Consider the following 25,625-nt stretch of genomic DNA (forward strand, 5'->3'; position numbering starts at 1 on the left):
CTTGTTGCAGCTCCACAAACGGCCCTATTGTCTCTGTAGAAGAATGGGGTTAACACCGTATGGCTTTTCCACCCCCTCTATACATTAAACACAGCACATAGACGCTTGAGGCACCTGTCAAAACACAGCACCAGCCCGCCAGACAGCTGCTGTTTCTCTGGGACTGGCACAGGACCTGTCGCATTACTGCCACACTGCGCAATGCAATACAAAAGTTAGTCATAGAATGAAAAGTAAAGGTCACCCAAAAATATTGTAATCATTTGCTTATCCCCTTGGAATTGCAAAACTGCATGATTTTCTTTCTTTCTTTGGAACACGAAAGGAGAATTTTGTCCCTCTTCTGTTATATGCAAGGACTTTGACTCAGTGTGCAACCAGACGTTTGGTTTTGCCAGTAGAAAGAGTTTCACAGTTCTGTCAGACTGTTCAGGGATACATTTCACCAAGTGCACATTGGTGTTGGTGGGTAATGTTTGGGGTTTGGCACATGCCGTTGTGACCATAGACACAATCACCTCGTGCCTGGCCGTCAACCAACACGGGCAGCCAAACCAGTTCAGAGGAAGTGAGGCAAGAGGGAGATGTCGAATGTTGTTTCCAGCAGTCGCACTGTGCCACTACAAATAAACCTTCAGTGCTGTAATTCCAATAGCTTTTACAGACCAAATTAAACTTGTTTTACTTCTCCTCACACCTCGTCTTTTGCGGCACACTTATATTTAGTTTCATCTGAATGTGTCTCTACTGTGGAGCAGAAGTTCCCCGGATCACATCTGAGCCGCAGGATGTTGACGTAACCTCTGGGAACACTGTGTACTTCACATGCAGGGCAGAAGGCAACCCCAAACCTCAGATCATCTGGCTCAGAAACAAGTAAGCTCCCTCCCTCAATGTACATGTTTAAAGGAATAGTTTCAGCTTGAAATAAAGTTCTGTCGTCTTTTATTCTCCTTCATGTTACTCAAAGCAGACACAACCTGTTTTTCATGGAACACACAAGAAGAAATATTACAGCATGTCTAGAGAGCTCTTTCCATAATGAGGCTGTCTGAAAATGACAAAAACGCCATAAAAGTACTAATTAGACTTATTTCAATCATGAATATAGTTTTAGCATGTTAGTTGATATGATGTTAATGTGTTTAGTCTTGGCCGAATAGATCTGCTGTGCTATGCTGATGCTACAGAGCAAGATACACATATTAATACAATACCAGCGACACTTGGGACGTTAAAGCAGCACTATGTAACTTTTTCCGTGTTAAAAATTTGCAAAATGTATATAATGAGCGAGTACATCATGAATTCATCTTCCAAACTGCGTTTTTGTCTTATTCCGAATCACTACGGTACACTTATAATAAGTACTTATATTTGGACTATTGTAGCCTGGTCGGGTCGTCACCGCTGCGGAGTAACACATACCTGCGTGAATCGCCATAGACATAAACTTAGAGAAGTAGCTCCGGTTGGAATGTTCTTCCGCGGGATGTGTGCAGTTCTGTTTATTAACCGCTAGAGCGCCAAAAATTATAGTACAGGGTAAGTGAAGTGGAAATGTGTTACGTCAGTTAATAATCATGATTCTGTTTTACATAATTTAGGTTCTTGTATATGCTATTTAAATTTCAAGTAATGGTTGCCTAAAGGTGTCATTCACTGTGACGTTAAGGTGGCAGTTGTGAAGTTAATGAAAGAGCATTGACCCGTGGTATACAGTGTAAAGGATGGAAGTAAAAAATTAGCCAGGAATCAGTTAACCCAAGTCATGTTTATTTGTATATAGAGCCTTTCACCATACATATAATCTGAAAGCAGCTATGAGATATTGTTACAATGTATCAAAATGTAACATGTATACACATAATATATAACGTTTTGTTACTTTTGTGGATACTCATTTGTTTACTCATTTGTGGATTTTATATATGAAGTAGCACAAAAGCTCTGATTGAGAACAGATGTAAGTCAAATGGGAAATATGTATTTTTAAACTGTTCAGTGTAAACATCCAGTCCTTCAAAATGGAAGGGATAAGCAGCGTTATGTTCTCTTATTCAAAAAGCACTAATGAAAGTGTATTAAAAAAAATATATATATATATTGGTCTAATCATAGTTTCCTCATAGTTTGTCTAAAAGCAAATACGACTCCCCATACAAAGAATTAATAGAAACAATTTTGTTTAAATAGAATTTGGTTTGAGAACAGTGTTGATGTGCAGAACACATAGATAGAATACATTATTAAGGGTTTAATTAATCCTTCTTGTGCTTTGTGTGTGTGTGTGTGTGTGTGTGTGTGTTTTAAAAAGACAAATTTGTCTATAGTAATAGTAAGTAAACAAAATTAAACATTAACAGAATGTTTTAGATTTACCCCAAGTGAAAATTCAGCTTTTATATTAAACCTAAATTAGTTTTTATGATGAAATAAGGTTGTAAAAAGCCCCAACATATTTTACTGATCTACATTAAGTAACACTTTGGCTAATGTCTAAAGAAAATATAATTATTAAACTGATGGGCTTTTTGTAATAAATGCTTTTTTTTATTTTATTTTGTATGAAATTACATTTAAATTAATATTAAATCAAAAATTAAGATTGGAACCAAATCATAAATATAATTTGAAAAAACTAATACATTTTTCTGTAACAATTTTCTTTTCTTTTTCTTTTGATCCAAAGCTTGTACCTGTTTGATATGAAAGATTAGTTCTGTCTGTCATTCTGCCAGTCTTTGGTTGTGCTCATTCTCAATTCTTTTCTTCTTCCTCAGCTCGTCCTCAGTTCACAGTGACCCCTCAGGACCAGTCTGTGCTGGAGGGTCATACAGTTGAGTTTCCCTGCGAGGCCAGCGGCTATCCTCAGCCTGTCATAGCATGGACTCGCGGCGGTGAGATTACATAATGCCGCCTTGTCTGTTTGACTTGCTAGAGTGGAGTCCACACTATTCAACAATCTGCCTAAGTCAAGTCTGGTCAGCATTTTTATTTAGTAAAAATCTGACCAACTGGCATTTATTCATTTTAAAAATTATAATATAGCATTCAAACAGTTTAGGGCAGTATATCAGAACAATCAAGGCAATGGTTTTGTTTAAGGTTAAACGAATGTTCCAAGTTAATTCCAGCTGTCAATTACCACAGAAATGTGTCCCTCAGTTTGGAAAAAAGGGGGATAAATCCCCATATGCAAAAAGTACACTTTGGCATACTTAAAAAAAAAATAAAAAAATTTTTAAAAAAAACACTACTTGTTAAAAAAATTACTTAATATACTTTAAATTAATAAGTTGGACACTTAATACTGACCAACTGGCATTTATTCATTTTAAAAATTATAATATAGCATTCAAACAGTTTAGGGCAGTATATCAGAACAATCCAGGCAATGGTTTTGTTTAAGGTTAAACGAATGTTCCAAGTTAATTCCAGCTGTCAATTACCACAGAAATTTGTCCCTCAGTTTGGAAAAAAGGGGGATAAATCCCCATATGCAAAAAGTACACTTTGGCATACTTAAAAAAAAAAAAAACACTACTTGTTAAAAAAATTACTTAATATACTTTAAATTAATAAGTTGGACACTTAATTGCATAGTGTTTACAATTAAATAAAAATGTATATAATAATCACTGACAAGCTAAAATATACTGTAATGTCATTTCTGTTCAAACTTGTAAGTCATGTATTTAAAATATGCTTTAAAGTAAAACTTTTAATCTGACATTATTACAAAGTGCACTTTATAAAAGTGTGTTAAGAAACATAGTCAAGAATGTCTAAGTACATTTCAGTAGATTTTTATTTCATTCATATTATCTGCAAGTACAAATATAAAATATGCTTTTACGATTGAAGCCCTTTACAAGTGTACATTCTTGTACTTGTGTACTACAGGTGTCGTTTTTCACAAAGATCTAATTATGAAATTCTGATTGGATGCATTCTAACACTGCCTACACAGTTGTATGTGCTGTAAACATGATTTTTGTTTGTCTTCACTAACTGAGAGATGAGTCTGAATCAACAGCATGCCTCAGATAGAATTTAATTTCTCCTGAACTTTCCTTAAAAGGCCACAAGGACACATTTATAGATTATTGAATTGCTTTCTGTCAGTGATTATATCAACTGTTTTCAGCTTGGACAAAATCACTAAAACTCTGTTCTCCTACAATAGGCAGCTCCCTGCCTAATGACAGACGGCACGTTGTTCTCTCATCGGGAAGCTTGCGCATCAGCCGCGTGGCCCTTCATGACCAGGGCCAGTACGAGTGCCAGGCGGTCAGTCCTGTTGGCACTGTCAGAGCAGCTGTTCATCTAAACATCCTGCAAACCGGTGAGATCCTGTTTACGATATAAATCACCTTCTGACAGATTATTTCAGTATGTTCAACGAGAGGTGGCCAGCACGTCCAAAATCACAGAAAAGTTCTGTTCACATTTACGGTATATACAGTGCATTCAGAAAGTACTTTTTTTCAGTATTGTTATGTTGCAGCCTGATACTACAATTGTTTAAATTCATTTTTTTTCTCATTAATCTACACTCCATACATCATAATGACAAAGTGAAAACAGAATTTTAGAAATGTCTGTAAAAATTTTTTAAAAGAAAAAAACTGAAATATCACATTTACATAAGTATTGCAACAACACTTGAAATTTAGCTCAGGTGCCTCCCATTTCTCTTGATCATTGCGGAGATGTTTCTACACCTTGATTGGAGTCCACCTGTGGTAAATTAAATTGATTGGACATGATTTGGAAAGGCACACACCTCTCTATAAAAGGCCTCACAGCTGACAATGCATATCAGAGCGAAAACCAAACAATGAGGTCAAAGGAACTGTCTGCAGAGCTCAGAGACAGGATTGTATCGCAGCACAGATCTGGGGAAGGCTACAAAAAAGTTCTGCTGCACTGAAGGTTCCCAAGAGCACAGTGGCTTCCATAATTCACAAATGGAATAAGATTGGCACAACCAGGACTCTTCCAAGAGCTGGTCGCCCAGCCAAACTGAGCGAATGATGGAGAAGGGCCTTGTCTAGACTGGTGGCCAAGAACCTGATGGTCACTCTAGTTGAGCTCCGTGATCATACATGCAGATGGGAGAAACCTACAGAAGGACAAACATCACTGCAACACTCCATCGATCTGGGCTTTCTGGAGGTGTGGCCAAACTCAATCCTCTCATCAGTGAAGACGCATGAAAACACACTTGGAATTTGCAAAAAAAACCGTAAAGGACCTTCAGACTCTTGAGAAACAAGATTCTTTTGGTCTGATAAACCTCAATTCTAAGCATCATGTTTGAAGGAAAGCAGCTCTGCTCATCACCTGCAGAGTAGCATCCCAAAAGTAAAGTGTGCTGGTAGCAGCCTCATGCTGTGGGCTGTTTTTTAGCGGCAGGGGCTGGGAGACTGGTCAGGGTTGAGAGAAAGCTGAATGGAGCAAAGTACAGAGATATCCTCAATTAAAACCTGTTCCACAGCGCTCCGGACCTCAGACTTGGCCGAAGGTTCACTTCCAGCTTGACAGTGACCCTAAGCACACAGCCAAGACAACACCGAAGTGGCTACGGGACAACTCTGTGAATGTCCTAGAGTGGCCCAGCCAGAGCCCTGACTTGAGCCCTATCGAACATCTCTGGAGAGACCTGAAAATGGCTGTCCACCGCCGGTCCCTATCCAACCTGACCGAGCTTGAGAGGATTTGCAAAGAAGAATGTCAGAAAATCCCCCAATCCAGGTGTGCAAAGCTTGTTGGATCATACCCAAAAAGACTTGAGGCTGTAATTGCTGCCAAAGGTGCTTCAACTAAGTACTGAGTCCAACAGCCGCACCACCAGGACTGGCGCCCCTCAGGGTTGCATCCTCTCCCCACTGCTCTTCTCCCTCTACATCAACGACTGCACCTCTAAAGGCCCCGCTGTCAAGCTCCTGAAGTTTGCAGATGACACTACAGTCATCAGTCTCATCCAGGACGGCGACGAGTCTGCTTACAGACAAGAGGTTGAGCAGCTGGCTGTCTGGTCTCCTGCCCACCCTCCAAGAACTGTATACATCCAGAGTGAGGAAAAGGGCTCAGAAAATCACTCTGGATCCCTCACATCCAAGTCATCTCCTTTTTGAACGTTTTTGCCATCTGGTTGGCGCTACAGAGCACCGAATACCAGGACAGCCAGGCACTACCTCATGGACAGTTAATGTTCTCCCATTGTGCAATAACCCTATTCTATCTATAGCACACCTGTACATACAATTTATTTTTTTTATGGTTTATTTATATTTATGCATGTGTATTTTATTCACACCTTTTTTTTATTTATTATTATCTCTGTGTACTGGAAGCTTGTGACACTAAAGCAAATTAATTTTATGTGCAAACATACTTGGCAATAAAGCTCTTTCTGCCTTCTAAACAGATTTGACTCAGCATGAACAGAAATACAAACTCACCAACAGCAGGTTACACAGTTCATGAGTGCTATTTATATCAAACAATGCAGGTCACATGACAATAACCAATCAATGAGAGACAGGACACATGACTAAGACAACCAATGAGAACATGACACATGAACCAATCAGAACACAAGAGAATCACATGACAGAACAAGGGCCGTGACTAAACTCCAAAATAAAAGACATGAAAACATGAAAACATGAACATGAAACAAAACCCAAAACCCCATGTTACAGATATTTATAAATGTTGCTTTATTAGTTTTAGTTTATGTAATTGTAGTTATTTTAGTACTTCAACTTAAACTAAATGAACATTTTTTTTTATTTTTTTTTTATTAGTTTTATTTCAGTTAGCGTTTATTTTATTTCAAATAACAATAGTTATGGTTTTAGTTAACAATAGTAACCCTGCAAAAGATTCAAAAGAGTAAATCTAATAAGTTCTCATTTCTGACATGCGCACATCACATGTGCTATATATTAATGCAATGAGATACGACATTACTCCTCAACCGTAAACAAATGAACTCCATTTAATGTCTGCCTCATCTTGACGTGTTTGGGACACAGCATTTATGTTACTCCATGTTACTTCAGTATAGCGTAAAACAAGCCCCTAACACCATAAACTGTAAGTCAATTCTTCATTCAACGGTCCTTCAGAACAAGACTAGACATGGCATTAACAGGAGGGAAGGAGGGTTGGCTTCATAAACTAATTTGTCATTTACCCACCAGCAAAGCCTTCAATTAGAACAACAATACCCCCGTAAAGTCTCAATGACAGACATAAGACCCGGTCCCTGCATGTAAGTGCCTTAAAAACCACCTCTTAAGCTTTATTACAGACTTGTGGAATAGCCAGGAAAGCATGCAGCTTTGAAATTCCCACATGGCAAGATGTTTCCATGTAGTAATGGTTGTTAACACACTGCATAACAACCGCCTGTATTTACTTCAAACCCCAGACACAGGTTTGGCTCATGGTCGCTTTTATTTAGAACAGGTTTACAGGAAGTATCTGAAGAAATGGAGAGAGTTGTGAGAAATTCTACTAGTTATAACAGCTGCAGAAAGAGTGAGTACAGACTAAATGAAAGTTTAGGAATTCATGGAAGGAATAGATAACCCAAAATGATGCAGAAAGAAATCAACATGAGCACTGCAAAAAATGTTGTCTTGTTTTCCAGTAAAAATATCTAAACGTTCTTAAATTGAGACACATTTACAGTTCTGCTCATAAGTTCACACACCTCTTGTGGAATATGCAAAATGTTAATAATTTTAACAAAATAAGAAGAATTGTAAAAATTGCACGCTCAGTGTGAAAAGATGGATCCCAAAATCAAAGTCACAGTTGGAAAGGGATCAAATATGCAGAAGATGCTGGAAAACCAAAGAATGTGCAGGACTTGGAATTTTTCTAAAGAGCAGTCGGAAGTTGAACTGCTCAAAAAAAAAGGGACTCGTGAACAACTTTCACAAAACATAAAAACAGACACTAATCATCCAGATAACGACACGGTATTAAGATTCAAGGGTATGTAAACATTTGAACAGGGTCATTTCTATAAATTCAGTTTGTTTGTCTTGTGAAGTATATGTGAACATCTCTTATGTGAAATAGCTTATTCAGGACAGTACTAAATAAGAAAAATAACATGCCATTTTGTTAACATTATAAACATTTTGCATAGTCTGCAAGGGGTATGTGAACTTGTGAGCAGAACTGAACGTGAAAAATAAAATTAAATAAGAAATTAAGTGAGTTTTTGCTTAACAAGAAAAAGAACCTTGTTTTCCCTTTAAACTAAGTTTATTTTTCTTACCCCATTGGTAGATTCTTCTTTTATTTTTAGCAAGAACTCACCTCATTTTGATATATTTTTAACAAAACAAGATTTAAAATGTAATTTTCCATCTCTACGGAAAAAAATAATAAATAAATATATACCTGTGTATATATATATATATATAGTAGTTGATGGCAAATTCTTATAGATTATTATAGAGCAACTGTAAAATGGGGTAATTATGCACTAGTTTTTAATAACTTAAAGGATAGTTCGCTCAAAAGTCACCTACATTTTGGATGGCCTGAGGATGAGTAAATTAACAGCAAGCTGAACTATCCCTTTAAGGACCTCAGCACCACCTTGTTTGGATAAAGCTCTTTAAACAAACCAATCCATTTTGGCCTTGAAGACTCACATATGCCTCTCTCAGACTCAACCTCTTGCCCTTTCATAGATTTTATAATTACAGAACCCTGACAGTCGGCAAGATCTTAGCACCATGTATGACCTGTGCGTGTTCTTTTCATGTTGTACATTATGTGCATGACTCATGATAGATTTAGCTGCGTTTTTGTGCGCTGTAATCATTAACATATGGTTTTACATCACCAGTAACGCCTGTTTTCACAAGTGCTCCAAGGGATACGACTGTGGAGTCTGGATCAGATGTCCAGATTCCGTGCAGTGCGCAGGGTGAGCCCACACCTATCATCACATGGAGCAAGGTTAGATCCATTAGCTGCCACATTCCCTAACAACTGGCCAATCCATCCATTTCCACCACTTTGGTCCCCATGGGACTATCCTGGGTTTGTGACCAGACTCATTTAAACAATCTCTGGTCCTGATCAACAGGATGGAGTCCAGATTACAGAGAGTGGGAAGTTTCATATCAGTCCAGATGGCTATCTGGAAGTGCATGACGTGGGGCTTGCCGATGGGGGACGTTATGAGTGTGTAGCCCGCAACTCCATTGGATATTCCTCATCTAGTATGGTGCTAACAGTGCAAGGTAAGAATTGAAGGCTGTAAACACATATTGAGGATTTTGAGGTGGGAGGGTGGTCAAATGTAGTGAGGATTGACCATTGAAGAACAAACTGGAATAATGCTTTTTGCGTTCAAACATAGTTGGATGGAACATAACAAAATGAGTATGGAGATCTAGGCACATTTTTTCATGTTGAAATTAACGATTAATTCATGAAAATGTAGACTGGCTCAAACTGATAGCTCCTTGATATGTAAAGTGTGTTTAACTGGATTTAACCGATCAACGAGATTTGCCACTTGCAGATGGGAAAGTTAAAAACAGAGATGTGAAGTTGGACATTTGCTGCTCCTCATAATGACACTTATACAGTGTTTGCATACTTTATCATAACTAAATATTTTAAATATTGTAAAAAAAAAAATTATATTTGATATTTTCCAGATACACAGACGTTTCAGATGTTTTCATGTAGCATCAGAAACCCTTTTCAGTCAAAACTTCGTACTGCTTACACAGTATGTGCCTTTATGTACAGGAATAAAGTAAACATAAGCATATAGGACATAAGACTATTTAAACACCAATAAAGTGTGGACTTTTTATTCATCTTATTTTGATAAACATGACACAAATAACATGAAAGAGTTTCTACTGTTATAAAAACATGGATTTGTGAGCATTAGCAGAATAAACACAAAACTGTGTATTTTTCCACTGCATACTTAGTTTTTTTTTTCATAACAGTAAAAACTCATCTTCATTTGAGAATCCTGCCAATTGTGAAACAGCTGTGTCGCTATTCGAGCTCCAAGCTCGGTGCTGTCTCAAGTTAACAAAATTTCTAACCACGATGCACAGCTTCAAGTCAGATGCTGATCGGCCTACATAGCACAGCATGAAGTTGAAAAAAACCTGTAATTTGCTAGTAATACTAAATAGCACAAGCTGATTGGCCTCTGCTGGATCTGTAGCCAATGAGGTCACTTGCTTAACATTTGAATAGTCTGTCTCATTGTTTACTGTTAGCTGGTCCTGCACGATTGGACCCTCCACCTCCCCCAGCTCCACTTGTCTAAATCTCTACGAGGGTCTTACACTTGTTGTAATGTTTATTCACTCATCTGTGAAAATAATGTAATGCATTAGATTTTCTTAATTTGGAGACTTCTCAGCAAGCATTTGATATGTGATTCATTTGATTAATTTATTGGCATATCATGCAATTAATTAAGTTGTATTTTTAAATAATTGCATGATTTAACATTTTAAGTCACTGTTAATTAAAGCTCCAGTTAACGAATGGAACTTCTGTTCAGTCTTTCATCACGTGTGCAGCTTAAAATTTCCTTCTAAACTCCAATTCACAAGCTTTTATTTATACTGATTTTTGTATCATTTTCTCCAGTCCCGCAAGTGAGCAGGGAGGGTGATCCGTTTGTCTCGACGTCTCTTGAAGAGGCCATTCGGAGCATAAACAGCGCAATAGACTCCACCAGGAGGCAGCTCTTTGACGGGTAAGCGTTTGGTGCTACAGGCAAAACATGCCAAGAAAACAATTTCTTCTGCTGTGAGTCACAGTGCCGTAACCCATCAGGAATTTACTGGGAGCATTTATGCCTTAGACAAGGGCTGGTCACTGCGGTATGATTCCTAATTTATCACTGCAAGGGAACTCTGCGCTCTGAGCTTGATGTTAGGGGGTTATTTTGTCTGTCGAGGCCAGTGCCAGCTCACTTTAGCTCACTGAGAGTGTGTGTGTTTCATAACTGGAGAGGACTGCTTCAAAGACAAATGCTTTTGAATGAAGTCTAATGGAGATATGTTATCATAGTAAAGAGAGATTGCCAAAGATTAGATTTGGAATTACAAAACTGATGTCATTTTTCCTCACATGACTGTTTTAAATTTTAAATTACAAAGTTAGTTGACATTTTGACTAAGCTTGCCAAGACATTAAAGCATGCTTATTGAATTTATGCAGTCCAAAACAACTGGTCATGGGTGAAAAAAAAACCTGTCAATGTTTTTGGCACAAATGACCACAGATATATTGTTATAACTTGGCACCTTCTTAGTTCACAAGAGATAATATGTGAAGTGAAGCCAACTCTCTGAATGATAAAAATTATATTAATGCTGACGGCTTTGATGTTCTTTAGCTTTTGTTTGAATCGACACCAACAGCCTTGGAGCAAATGCTTATTGTTGATTCTGGCAAAACGCTTATTCATTGTTTGGTATGGTTCTCTCAAATAACCCTAGTAAACACTAAATTAGTTTGTAGTTATTCTGACATAAATAACTGAATTTAGGTAGGTAGGCTGTTATTTGTAGTCAGCTTTTAAAATGTAACTTATTGACATGTCACTGGTCTTTATTGTTTACTTAATATCCTAATGATTTTGGCTAAATCGATTTTGATCAGTTTTGACACATGCAATGTATTGTTGGCTATTGCTAAAAATATACCTGTGCTACTTAAGACTGCTTTTGTGATCCAGGGTCACATATAATCAATCAATAGGGGAAAACATGGTGACATCTATTAAATTAATTTTTACCCTATTTACCAGGGGTGTCTTGCCTGTCCACTGTCCACAGTTTGAAAAAAAGTTTTGAATTGATTAATAAGAAATTATGAGATTGCGCTATGAGATTGATCTACTTATCTGTTAGATGTAATGCAGGTCTGCAGTTTGCTAATATGTATTCTCTTCCAGAGTGAGTCTGAATGGCTTTTGTGAATGTGGAAGTTAATGTGTTCTCCACCATCATCAGATCTCCTCGTACCCCTGCCGAGCTTCTGGCTCTGTTTCGTTACCCCCGGGACCCCTACACAGTGGAGCAGGCCAGAGCTGGAGAGATTTTTGAGCAGACCCTACTTCTCATCCAGAGGCATGTGAATCAGGGCCTCATGGTGGACACTAATGGAACAGGTATCTCACACCAACATTCTGCTTTTCAAATGAGAGATTTTTGCTATGGTGATTCATTATGCAACTAGTATATGGCAAATGTCTGCTTTACTAAATAATCAGCAGACACTGTGGCGCTTTCTGCTGCAGAAGACATGGGTCACTGTTTTTTCTGGTTATGACAACAGCACAGCTTTCATCGCCACACTAAGGCAAAATGGCCTCACATGTTTGGACAAGCCCTGCCCCAATCTGAGCATTTACCCTCTGGACACATTCACTGACACAAGTACCAAGAAGGGGTCAACAGGCACAATTACTTGCATCTATTGCTGATCAGAATTTCAGCATTTTTTTAAATCAGAATTTAACCATCATAATAGGGTCTGGTCCACTTTCCATCTAATTAGTTCACATTATATCAACACAACTTTCTTACCAGACTGTTAATAACCAGTGTAACGGTATAGCTGTGAGACAGTCCGATTGGAACCAGTTTTGTCCAGTTATTGCTTGAGGATGAGACTAAAGTGCCCTCTTAAAGGGATAGTTCACCCAAAAATTTAAATTATGACATGATTTACTCACTCTCATGCTGTTTCAAACACATAAGTCTTTGGTTAATCTTTGAAACAAAATTTTTTTTGACAAATGTCTTTTTTCAAAAAAGGTTTTTGTCCCTTCATTGAAAGTCTAGGTAACCAAAAGGTCCAAAAGATCCAAAAAGGTCATAAAGGCATCATAAAATGAATCTATATGAATTATCCAAATCTATACGAAGCGTTTTTTTTTTTTTTTTTTGGCACACATACATAGTGAATCACATATGATAAAAACAGAAACGTGTGCATCATAAACGTGTGTGTTTGAGCTTCTGTGTTTACCATATGTGATGTTCTCAATCTATGTGTGTCGATCATTGTTCAGATGTAAATTAAACCCTAAATTAATCACATGACTTAGATTTTTTTTTTTTAAACACTCAATACATGTGGATTTCATTTTTCAGATCTCCTAAGTTTTGATTACTTGAACTTTCAATGGAGATCCAAGATTTCATTTAAAAAATCCTCATTAGTTTTTCAATGATTAACCAAAGTCTGATGGGTTTAGAATTACATGGGAGTGAGTAAATGATGACAAAATTCTCTAAACTATCCCTTTAGAGCCATTAATTTCAACTGTATTTGTCACTTTACAAAATAGTAGTAGTCCAGCACCTTTTTTTTTAAACTGAGATCAGAGTGATTTTTACAAGTGACATTTTCACTCTTTCGTACCTTCTTTCTTAACAGCCTACCGCTACAATGACTTGGTGTCGCCACGTTTCCTGGATATGATAGCTAACCTGTCTGGCTGCACGGCCCATCGACGCTTCAACAATTGCTCAGATATCTGCTTCCACCAGAAGTATCGCACCCACGATGGCACTTGCAACAACCTGCAGCACCCTATGTGGGGCGCCTCACTCACTGCTTTTGAGCGCTTACTAAAGCCCGTCTATGACAATGGCTTCAATCTCCCGCGTGGCGCCACTGAACGAAGGCATAACAGCTTCCCTCTGCCTCTTCCACGCCTGGTCTCCACCACCATGATTGGGACGGAGACCATCACCCCAGATGATCGCTACACACACATGCTTATGCAATGGGGCCAGTTCCTTGACCACGACCTGGATTCAACCGTTGTATCCCTCAGCCAGTCTCGTTTCTCTGATGGACAGTTGTGTACCTCGGTGTGCACCAATGACCCACCTTGTTTTCCAATCATGTTCCCTCCTGACGATCATCGGCAGCGGCGCAACGGAGCACGTTGCATGTTCTTTGTGCGCTCTAGTCCTGTTTGCGGCAGTGGAATGACCTCTCTGCTTATGAACTCTGTGTATCCACGCGAGCAGATGAACCAGCTCACCTCCTACATCGATGCCTCCAATGTTTACGGCAGCTCACAGCATGAGACAGAAGAGATCCGTGACTTGGCCAGCCATCGGGGCATGTTGCGGCAGGGTATTGTGCAACGCACCGGCAAGCCATTGCTCCCCTTTGCAACTGGCCCACCAACAGAGTGCATGCGGGACGAAAACGAAAGTCCCATTCCTTGCTTCCTAGCTGGGGACCATCGTGCAAATGAGCAGCTTGGGTTGACGGCTATGCACACGGTTTGGTTTCGTGAACATAACCGCATAGCCAGCGAGTTGCTACGTCTCAACCCCCATTGGGATGGCGACACCATTTACCATGAGGCACGAAAGATAGTCGGAGCCCAAATGCAGCATATAACCTACAGCCATTGGTTGCCCAAAATACTGGGCGAGGCTGGCATGAGGCTAATGGGTGACTATAATGGCTATAATCCCAATATTAATGCTGGCATCCTCAATGCTTTTGCCACTGCTGCCTTCCGCTTTGGCCATACGCTCATTAACCCCATTCTGTACCGGCTCGACGAAAACTTTCAGCCCATCCAGCAAGGACACATTTCGCTGCATAAGGCTTTTTTCTCACCTTTCCGTATTGTGAACGAAGGAGGCATCGATCCTCTGCTCCGTGGCTTGTTTGGAGTGGCGGGGAAAATGCGAGTGTCCACTCAACTGCTTAACACCGAACTTACCGAACGCCTTTTCTCGATGGCGCACTCCGTGGCGCTTGACCTTGCTGCCATGAATATCCAAAGGGGACGTGACCACGGTATGCCACCTTACAATGACTACCGGGTGTTCTGCAACCTGACGTCCGCGCAGACATTTGATGATCTAAGGAATGAGATTCAGAACCCCAGCGTGCGAGAAAAGCTTCAAAGGTTAGGTCTCGTTCTATATCACATGTCATTGAAAGACGCATTCAGCATTTTCTGGGTGTAATGGTCTGTTCTGCTCCCAGGCTGTATGGCACACCTCAGAATATTGACCTGTTTCCTGCGCTGATGGCTGAAGAGCTGGTGCCTGGCAGCAGACTGGGACCGACCCTCATGTGTTTACTGGCAACCCAATTCAAGCGTCTCAGAGATGGTGACCGGTAAGACCTGGCCTTGTTCCTCTCAAATTGCTTCTTTATTTTTTCCAAATTTCAAACTTATTTTTATAGTTTTTTTTCATAATACACATTAGGGCTTTTCACACTGCGCGTAACCCTGGGTTATCGTGATTATAAACCCCATTTTTAACCTCGGCTTAAGGCATGCTTCACACTTGTAATTTAGACAAGTTTTATGTTATGAAAGCCTGCTCCGGAGCAGTGATAGCAGTTTGCAACAATTGTCTAGACAATTTAACAATTTGCAATATATAAAATATGGATGCGCAATGTAAAATTTTATGTAAACATGTATTGCTACTTTCTTTCAATCAATGACACTGACACAGCAAATAAGAACATTATCCGCAGATAAATTGTGAGCAGTGTGAAACGTGAAGCAGAATTATGTTTACCTGGGTTTAGAGTATGAGAAGCCCTATTGTTTCAAAGCAGCTTTCCAAAAATTATGATGTTCTTGTTTATAATATCTTATATTCCTACCTTCTAGTCAAGTTTAGCAGATTACAGCTAGGTGATAATATAGTTTACATTTTGCGATAATACAAGTGATTAAGCAGTTGAGATTTGCTATATAGTATATATCGTCCTACATGAGTATACAGTATGTATGTTGGTAAAATAGGATGTACTATATATCCAACTTTTAATATATTGTTTACATATAGTTTAAATTTTTTCGACAATATATACAATCAAGCTGTTGAGATTTGCTATGGTACATACAGCAGTGGTCATCTACGTAGAATTGCACTAACTGAAAAAATAATGCATTGCATTAACAGTGCTTGCATTTTAATGCCTTGTATTTTCAGGGCTTGCATTTTTAGGGGCTGAAATCCAACATAGTTGTATATTTAAGCTGTGAATATTTCAATTTCAATTTGCACAATGTGCAAAACTGCACTTTAAACATTTTCCATAAAGAAAACACTAACGTTTATTGCCTTGATTATAAGACATTGATAATAAATGACCAAATTCGGTATCTAATTAATAAAATATACTATGTATAGTTAAGCAGGTGAGCCCATATTAACACAACCCACAAAGTTTTACCTAAGCCTTTTTCTCCTATAGAAAACCAAGCACAAAGTTAGTTTTAGGTTTGATATTCGCAGCATATTCGTCTAGACTGCTGTAGGGACCATCTGCAAATTTACCAGTTTACACAGTACAAAACGAAGTACAATAATTCATTCAAATGAATGTTTACAAGGCTATAGTAAAGAGGGCAAAATGACTAAATATGCTGTATATTGCCAATTTCTCGCCTTAGACAATACTTCCCCTAAGTATGTAAAGTACACAGTGTATTTTTAAGAAAAAAAAGTAGCCTAATTCATCAAAATTGAGTTTTTTGTGTTCCAAATATTGTATGTTCCTAGTGATCAGACTAAAATTGTGCCAATATCTTTCTTACTGTACATACAGTATATAATTATTCACCTAATGTTTTTTTCCCATGTTCTAAAGGTTGTAGTACATTCCTCGCTCACATGCTCTGGTCTAGACTGCTGTAGGGACCATCTGCAAATTTACCAGTTTACACAGTACAAAACGAAGTACAATAATTCATTCAAATGAATGTTTACAAGGCTATAGTAAAGAGGGCAAAATGACTAAATATGCTGTATATTGCCAATTTCTCGCCTTAGACAATACTTCCCCTAAGTATGTAAAGTACCCAGTGTATTTTTAAGAACAAAAAGTAGCCTAATTCATCAAAATTGAGTTTTTTGTGTTCCAAATATTGTATGTTCCTAGTGATCAGACTAAAATTGTGCCAATATCTTTCTTACTGTACATACAGTATATAATTATTCACCTAATGTTTTTTTCCCATGTTCTAAAGGTTGTAGTACATTCCTAGTGACTAGAATGACTTACTATAGGTGAATTTTTGCCAATACCTCCCTTACAGTACACAGATATTTTATCACAGTACAGTACACAGATATAACATGAAAACACTCTTGGGGACTTACAGTATTTTTTTAATAATTGTGTACTGTACATACAGTAAGGGAGGTATTGGCAAAATCTCACCTGCAGTAAGTCGTCTAGTATCTAGCAATGTACTAAATTAAAATCCTTTCAGGGACTTACTGTAACTTTTTTTTATTAAAATAATTGTGTACTGTACATATATGAAGGCAAAATCTCACCTGTAGTAAGTCAACCTGGACACTAGCAACATACTACAACCTTTAGGAACACGAAAAAAAGCCTTTAGGGGACTTTTTATGACCATAATTGTGTACTGTGTTTGAGTATAGGGATATTACACTATGAGTAATACATTGACAGTGTGTAATTTTAAATGTTAAAAGTCATTTGAATTACAATACATTGAACGTTTGAACCCAGTCGGTGGAACTGTCAGACGGTCCCTTGGGCATGGCTTGAGATAGCGCGTCAAAGCTTTCTCCTGTTTAAATATGCAGCTACAATACACATAGGCGGGTTTGACATTTTTTTTTTATGTCGATATAAAGTGGCTGCATATTGTTAAAACTAATCGTGGTAGTGATATATTTGTAGGACTGTTGACTCTATATCAGTGTAGCAAGAGAAAGCGAATGTCGGGCGAATATCGATCCTAAAACTAACGGCGATAGAAAAGCGACGATTATAAAGAAAATGCAGCACATTGCGTTCTTCTCGCCTCATTTGCTTGCCTGTATATAGTTTGCATCATCGGTAAGGTGTAAGTTTGGTCTTCTTATATCACTGCATTAGTTCACTGTCGTGCGTTATGCATTTTTCACGTTACGTGTCGTTGGGGAATCCTGGAGTGTGACGTATGAGGGGAACTCAGCGTCACACAAGCCATGATACAAAGTTAAGGGAAATAAGCAACCAAAATCAATATATGTCTTCCTCCAATGTAATGTTAGTTCTGTACAGCGTCAGCATCGGTTAAAATAGCATTATAATCTCCTTTGCGATAGAGAAACCTGCTTACATGCAGGCTAAACGAGTAACAGCGAAGATGTTGAATTAAACGTAAACACAATCAGCTTTTCCGCATATAGGCTACATACCGGCCCTGATTATCATCACTTCTACTTACCGCTTGCTCCATTCCTGCAAATCAGCTTTTATGAATGAATGAATGACTTGCGCTACCGGTTGTTTTGGTTTTTATCAACAGCCGCTTGCGCCACCTGCTGGTGAGCGACTGACAGCAGCTGGAGATCATGCATCGGTGCTCTACTGCTATTCATGCAGTTCCCGGATGTGCAATGCCGAATTTTAACCACTGAATTTGTGGAAGCGAATTTGTAAAGTGAAATAAAATGGACCGAAAATTGCCTGTCAAATAGTATACATCGTATTTTTAAACAGATTGAATATTTTGGAAGTGAACTCTAGAAGGTGAATATGAATTATTGAATTTTTAATCATGAAAATGTGTGTGAAATGTTTTGAATTGAAATATTCACAGCTTAAATATACAACTATGTTGGATTTCAGCCACTAAAAATGCAAGCACTGTTAACGCAATGCATTCTTTTTTCAGTTAGTGCAATTCAACGTGCTTTTTTGTTCCAAAAACATTTGTCTTCCATATTATTTGCTCTATAACAAGCAAACTGGCCTTAAACAAAATGATCTCTAGACATTTGAAATTAGAGGCAGCCACTGCATTTTAATCATGATCCCAGACACGGTTAAATCAATTAATCAACTTCACTTTATGTAATTATAGGTTTTGGTATGAGAACCCTGGGTCCTTTAGCCCTGCTCAGTTGACGCAACTGAAGCAGACGTCTCTCGCCCGGGTGCTGTGTGACAATAGTGACAACATCACCCGAGTCCAGTCAGATGTCTTTAGCGTGGCTAAATTCCCTCACGGTTATGGAAGCTGTGACGATTTACCAAAGATTGACCTCCGTATGTGGCAGGACTGCTGTGAAGGTACGAGACTCGGTTTACCATGACTCACATCTTATATTCTATCAGTCAGTTGGGAATGTTTAAGACTTTTCATGTTTTTCAAAGACATCTCTTATGCTCACCAAGGATGCATTTATTTGATATACATAGAAAACAGTTGTAATAGTATTTCACAATATTACTGTTTTAATCTTTTTTATATATGTGAATATGGATGTTAAAATGTAATTGTGTATTTTCAGCATCATTACTCCAGTCTTCAGTGTCACATGATCCTTCAGAAATCATTTTCATATGCTGGTTTGCAGCTCAAGAAACATTTCTGATTATTTTAAATCTAATAATATATGCATTTAGCAGACTTACAGTGCATTCAGGCTATATATTTTTTACCAGTATGTGTGTTCCCTGGGAATCGAACCCACGACCTTTTGCGCTGTTAATACAATGCTCTACCACTGGGCCACAGGAACATATCTATGTAGGATAGGATATCTATCATAGAAAAGGCATTCAAAACCCAACGTAAACAGCATAATCAGCATCAAATCACTGTTTTCAACTGCAGTATTCTCACTAAGGCCTTATAATACGTTTTGTGTTGCTTTTAATTTAATTATTGAATAATTTCAGCTAGACTTGCTTGTATATGCACATATACACTGAATTATTTATTCTTTTGTGATTGTATGTTTTTTACAGAATGTCTTTGACATTTGTGCTCTATCTTTTCTTCATTTTCATATTCCTCTTCATTAATATTGAATAGTTTTGTTTCATTTTTCATTGTGTAAAATGTAAGATTTAAATAATAATTATACCATAGTCTATCTGAATACTCTGACTGGCTGGAAGGTGTCTATTAAAACTCTGTAATGCTGAGGTAGCTAAAACACTGTTCTATATTAATAAGCTCCCTTCATCAGTCATAGCACACACAGACACACACGAAACCACTACATTATAAGCATTTCTGTTTCTGAAGTAATTCAACTCACAGCTCCACTGTACAATGCTTTGCAATCATTGACCGCTTTAATTTGTCAGTGCTGTAAATGACCATAGTATAAGCTGTCTAGTCTTTTGTACAGCTGTTTTTTTCTGCTTCAAATAAAGGCTGAATTTCTTGCACCTGCAGACTGCCGTACTAAAGGTCAGTTCAACGCCCTGTCGTACCACTTCAGAGGCCGCAGGTCAGCCGAGCACAGCTATGCAGAGGAGAAACCTGCCAGCAACCTCACCGACAACAGCAGGTACAACTCACATGCTCCATTTAATTTCTGCATTTCACCAAAGATCATTTGTAAATTCTCATAGCATTACTGATAATGGATCCTTTTCACATTTCCAGGATTCTCAGAAACAAGTCATAGGGCCAGATTTACTAAACAGGGCAAATTAGCATTAGAGCGCAATTCCATAAAAGCGCCGATGGGAGGGGAAAATAATTCTGCGTGTGATTTACTGGCAAGGTTCACATTAAAGAACACAGACGCAACATCTGATTTCCATAATGACCAGCACAATCTACCAAGAGCAGCGCAAATTACCGCCTGCTTTAAGACATGCTTTTTTTGGACGTTAAATAATGGCACAAATACCAGTAATTTGACGAGCGCAGACGTTAGTACACGTTGCGTGTTTCATTTGAATACTCTCTTCCTGAATAAATTTTGCGTCTGAAAGGGAACTCCTACAAATGCATATTCAATAAGGTCAGGCGCAAAAATAACTGTGCCCACGCCGTTTGTGCTAATTCTTCACTGCACGTCTTTAGTAAATCCTGACAGTACTATTTTAACACCAAAAGACGGTTTGCACTGGCCCAAAGTTCTGTAAACTTCTATAGTGGTGAACAGAAATTAGACTGTAAAAAAAAATCTGTAAAATTTACGGTAAAAAAACGGCAGCTGTGGTTGCCGGAATTTTACCGTAAAAAATAAGGTAGCGACGTTTTAGGTTTTACCGTTTTAACGTAAATTTACAGTTAAATACCGTAATTTCATTAACTGATATAATGTTAATGTACCAACCTATTGACGTACTGAAATCTGTTTTGTACCTTTGTAATAAACTGATAACCACCAAATGCAGGAGGTGATGAGAAAGTCACTTGATGAACAAAAGCCCATCACAAGCAGCTTTTAAATAATAACATATATAGAAGGTGCACAGTGTCATTCACACAAACACTAAACACCATCACGGTGACACACATGAAACTGAAATAATTCTATAAAAATTAATTTAACAACATTAGGTGTAACACACAACCTTAATATACAAAACTGATTAGAAAAAACTAAGAAGAAACAGTTATTTCAACAACAACAAAAACCATCACATTTGAAATGTAACGCTTTCAATTTACGGTTATTCACTGTAAATTATACGGTCATTTGCACTTTCAAAAACGGTATACTACCGTAAAATCACATGTAATGTCCACTACAGTTCCCTTTCGTGGAACTTCGAACTGCGTCCTCTAGGGGTCGCTATGGGGAACGCCTCGTCGTGACCCGTGTCTGAAGCCTACATTGAAAAAACACCAACTTGTTTGGCCGGCGACAGCCATGACGTCACTACCGTCGCAACTAGTACAAAATAGGCGCCGGTAGCGCACATCATCACTTCTTCGTCTGAAGCTTGTGTCCGCAGCATGGCACAAAAGCAGTGTCTCGTTCCCCTCAGGGAACCATGGTTACATAAGTAACCCGAGACGTTTTTCACCGTATGTAGTAGTTAGCCATTTAACAGGTTTTTACTGTAGCATTTTTACAGTCTTTTACAGTTAAATTCACGGTCATTTTTTACAGTGTATGTCTTTCTAAAAGATGAAAAGAATAACCCGTTTTCTGAAATTTAATGCCAAGGTGATAACAGAAAGTATAGTGTTTTACTATATCAAATCTACATTTTTTTTTTTTATGAAAATAACTGTGGAAACGTCATCACAGTCTGTGAAAAGTGTCTATTGTAGTAATAACAAATAATGCATAATTTAAATTGTTAAAGCTTATATATCAATCAATCATACTTTTAATGATTTCTGTTTTTCAGCGCTTTGGAAGAAGCTCTAACTGCAGTAAACATAACTGTATCACCAAAGTCAAGCACTGAACCCTCCATTAAGGATTTCCAAGACTTTGTTGCTGACATGCAGAAAACTATCACAAGTTTACGAAAACAGGTTAGGACTCATGATTCACTTGGTGCAATGCAATGCCAAGCTGCACTATATACTTCTGTTATCCGTTTATATAAACCTTGTGAAAATCCAGTCGCAGAAATTTGTGAATGAATTGACTTTTGTTGGTAAACTGAATAGATAAGGACGATCGCCATCTGCTCAGACACAAGCGTTTGGCGGTGATGCCGAGATGCTGAAAATGTGCAACAGGCCAAGAATCAAACTTTCCAGACACTTCTTTTGATTAATAACACAAGGCAGTCACAGTGATATTAAAAATAGCTTCCATATTTTCTTTGTCCACTTCACAATAGATGTTTTCAAGTCTATCCGATATCAGATAAAGCAGTGAATTAGCAGAACAAAAGATGTTGCAAAATACCCGATTATACTCTATACCACCTGTTTGTAAAAGGTAACTGCTCATTCACAATTAATAACTTTTATAACAATTAATAAAGTAGTCATTTTATTGCCATTGCCTTTCACTCCCACACATTATAATATGAATCAGTATAGTATGGTGCTTTAAAACAGAATATACTGTAGCATTTATTGTAATGCATAGAGTAGACATTTTAAACAATTTCTCACTGTTGGAACTGACAGATAAAAAGACTTGAAGGCCGTCTGAGCAGGACAGACTGTGCAGATGAGGACGGGAGAGAGCGAGTAGATGGAGAGAGTTGGAAGAAGAACCCCTGCACCACCTGTCAGTGTCATGTAAGTTTATCAGTGCATTGAGCATTTCTGACATGTAGACTGTGCTGCATTTTTTACTTGCATTCATGAGCATGTGAACACGGTAGTTTTACACAATGTACCAATGTTCAGGGTATTGTGAACTCTAGACACAGAAACATTTGACTTATCTCAAGCAGTGATTCTCAACTGGCTTTGGTTCAGGATTACAGAATTGCTTGTACAGTAGCATTGTTTTTCTGACTGTATCAAACAGTCTTGACCGTGTGATTCATTACAAAAAATGCAACCTTCAATGCTGAATTGCAGGGTTACAGGAAAGTGGAGTATGTAGTGTAGCAGAGACTCAAGCGTTGTTATTGATTTTAACATAAACAAAAACAATGGATTTTCAACTGTATTACACACTTTTAAGTTTCACTAGGCTGTGTTGAAAATCATTTGCAATAGTTTATTTATGATTTACCAAATGACTCATTGAGAAGATTTTATGTACTCAATAATGCCAAATTCTACTCACTTTTGGCACTTATTGAGTGTTCGTTTTGGATGTGAAATATCTGTTACATCTGTGTTTACTTTATCTCACTGCAAATGAATATGCAGGATTCTAGCACTCTCATGTACTTCGAATTGTTGATAGATAGATCAGTAGACAAACTGGGGGGGAACTTTAGCTGTCAAAAACTGAAAAATGCCCTCACATGGTACTGTGTGTCATTGTAACATTATAACTCAATCTGGGATAGAATCTGCAGTCAATCACATGTAGTTTAAAGGAATAGTTCACCCAAAAATGTTATAGTTCACCCATCCTCAGGCCACCAAGATGTAGATGAGTTTGTTTCTTCGTGTGAACAGATTTGGAGAAATTTAGCATTAGCAATTTAGCATTGCATCACTTGCTCACCAGTGGATCATCTGCAGTGAATGGGTGCCGTCAGAATGAGAGTCCAAACAGCTGATAAAAACACCACAATAATCCACAAGTAAAAGAAAGGCACATACCTGTGATGATTCCTGCAGAAATATTGACCCATTTACAGCTCAGGTGTTCCTGTGTCTCTGTCTCTGTCTCTGTTAGGAGGCCCAGGTGACGTGTTTCGTGGAAAAGTGTCCGCAGACAGCATGTCTGAAGCCAGTGATGCCCAAAGGCTCATGCTGCCCCGTGTGCCTCAACCAGCCGTCACAACCGCAGGATAACGAGCGCCACGTATAACCTCGGGACACTTAACCAATGTGACCTTGAGCTCATGCCTCCATTTGTACGATAGTTGCGTTTCAGGGTTTTTTGTTGTTTGTCATGTATTGGTATTTTTGTTTGCATATCCTCAGATGCCCTAAACAAAGAACCAAAAATACACTGCCTTAAAAAGTGTTTGAACAGATGAATGTTGGGGCCCTGTTTTCCTCCTCAGGCATGTTAACCGGGAGGCGACTACCCAAAGTGTTCACGAGGATGGGCGGCTCCGGTCCTGGAGGGCCACTTTCCTGCAGAGTTCAGCTCTTATCACTAATCGAACACACCAAACCAAAGTCTTGAAAATTACAGTCAGTTGCATTCTAAAAATATTTATGTTTAAATCTGAGATTTACATATTTGAATTGCATATAAAATGTCTGTGCATTTGGACTGCTAGTAGCGTCAATGCGATACATATTTGTCAGTTATACTTCAATGAAACGGGTAAGATTTCTAAACTGAATACACAGTAACCAGGTTTATATATTTATGATCGTTACATTTAATGTGTTTCAATCTCATACATTCTAACTAGCTGATTATTGCTTGTTCCAGAGGTAATCATATTTTAACCATGTTCATACTTATAATAAATGTAATTGTTTTCACCATGAACAGATTTATGCTTATTCTGAGCAAAATCAATTAATGCATTTTGAAAATATTCATATTTAGATCAAATCAAATGGATGCAAAGAGTTACAAATAAACTGTGCCATGATTTTTTTTGAGTGCCGAAATCTGCATTTTGAGTGCATCACAGTTTATTAGTTGATGTTAAAACTGTATAAAACAACTGGATGGAAATTTGATACGCAATTCAAATGCATAACTCTTCAATTTAGGCCTAAATGTGTTTGTTTGACTGGGGACGGAGCTGAACTCTCCACTCCAGGACCGGAGTTTCTCATTTCTGGTTGTTTTACGGAAGAAGCATTCTCAGGTTTGGGATGCTGAAGAACTGGTGCTATCTTACTCCATTTAAGTGATTTACCCAAGTCTCAAGAGTGTTGTTTTATGCATTTAATTGTTTTGCAATATGCAATGCACCATACAGTATATACACTCATTATGAGCTTTTTAAAACCGCACTTGAGCGAAAACCCTTCGTTTTGTAGTTACGCTAAAGAAATTGTAAACCTTACTCATACTTTTACTTTGTTTATGGTGCATAGTATCATATTCTGGACATATGTAGAATATTAGGTCCCGCTTTTTTATCTTCCTCTCACGTGGAGAAAAATGTGAATACCTTGAAAACAATCTTTGCAATGGGGAAAAAAACTCTACTGATCACCAAATGTTTGTTTCCCTTGGCAACTGCGGGTTTTCTGAGACCTGGTGTTCTTTGCTTTATCTTGACAGAAAGCT

The 25,625-nt window shown here is 38.1% G+C and overlaps 1 protein-coding gene across 1 annotated transcript; it reads left to right on the plus strand.

Annotated features, from left to right (window-relative positions):
- The first annotated feature begins 1,041 nt into the window (after window positions 1-1,041).
- Window positions 1,042-24,865, plus strand: LOC107558450 (peroxidasin homolog). The gene is made up of 15 exons (XM_016242115.1): window positions 1,042-1,049; window positions 1,523-1,545; window positions 2,784-2,900; window positions 4,190-4,348; window positions 8,888-9,000; window positions 9,131-9,287; window positions 10,675-10,783; window positions 12,048-12,205; window positions 13,480-14,983; window positions 15,064-15,198; window positions 18,932-19,140; window positions 20,258-20,372; window positions 22,180-22,309; window positions 22,919-23,032; window positions 24,096-24,865. The coding sequence occupies exons 1-15, from the start codon at window positions 1,042-1,044 to the stop codon at window positions 24,228-24,230; spliced, it is 3,186 nt and encodes a 1,061-aa protein (XP_016097601.1). The 3' UTR covers window positions 24,231-24,865.
- The last annotated feature ends 760 nt before the right edge of the window (window positions 24,866-25,625 follow it).

The sequence above is a fragment of the Sinocyclocheilus grahami genome, unplaced genomic scaffold, assembly GCF_001515645.1.
Source record: "Sinocyclocheilus grahami isolate Dianchi unplaced genomic scaffold, SAMN03320097.WGS_v1.1 scaffold646.1, whole genome shotgun sequence".
In the NCBI taxonomy this organism is placed as follows: Eukaryota; Metazoa; Chordata; class Actinopteri; order Cypriniformes; family Cyprinidae; genus Sinocyclocheilus; species Sinocyclocheilus grahami.

Bases quoted from the DNA above. Each gene is read 5' to 3' on its own strand.
- LOC107558450 (XM_016242115.1), top strand. The intron at 15,199-18,931 runs GTAAGACCTGGC...ATGTAATTATAG, and splicing joins CGTCTCAGAGATGGTGACCG to GTTTTGGTATGAGAACCCTG. The intron at 20,373-22,179 runs GTACAACTCACA...TCTGTTTTTCAG, and splicing joins AACCTCACCGACAACAGCAG to CGCTTTGGAAGAAGCTCTAA.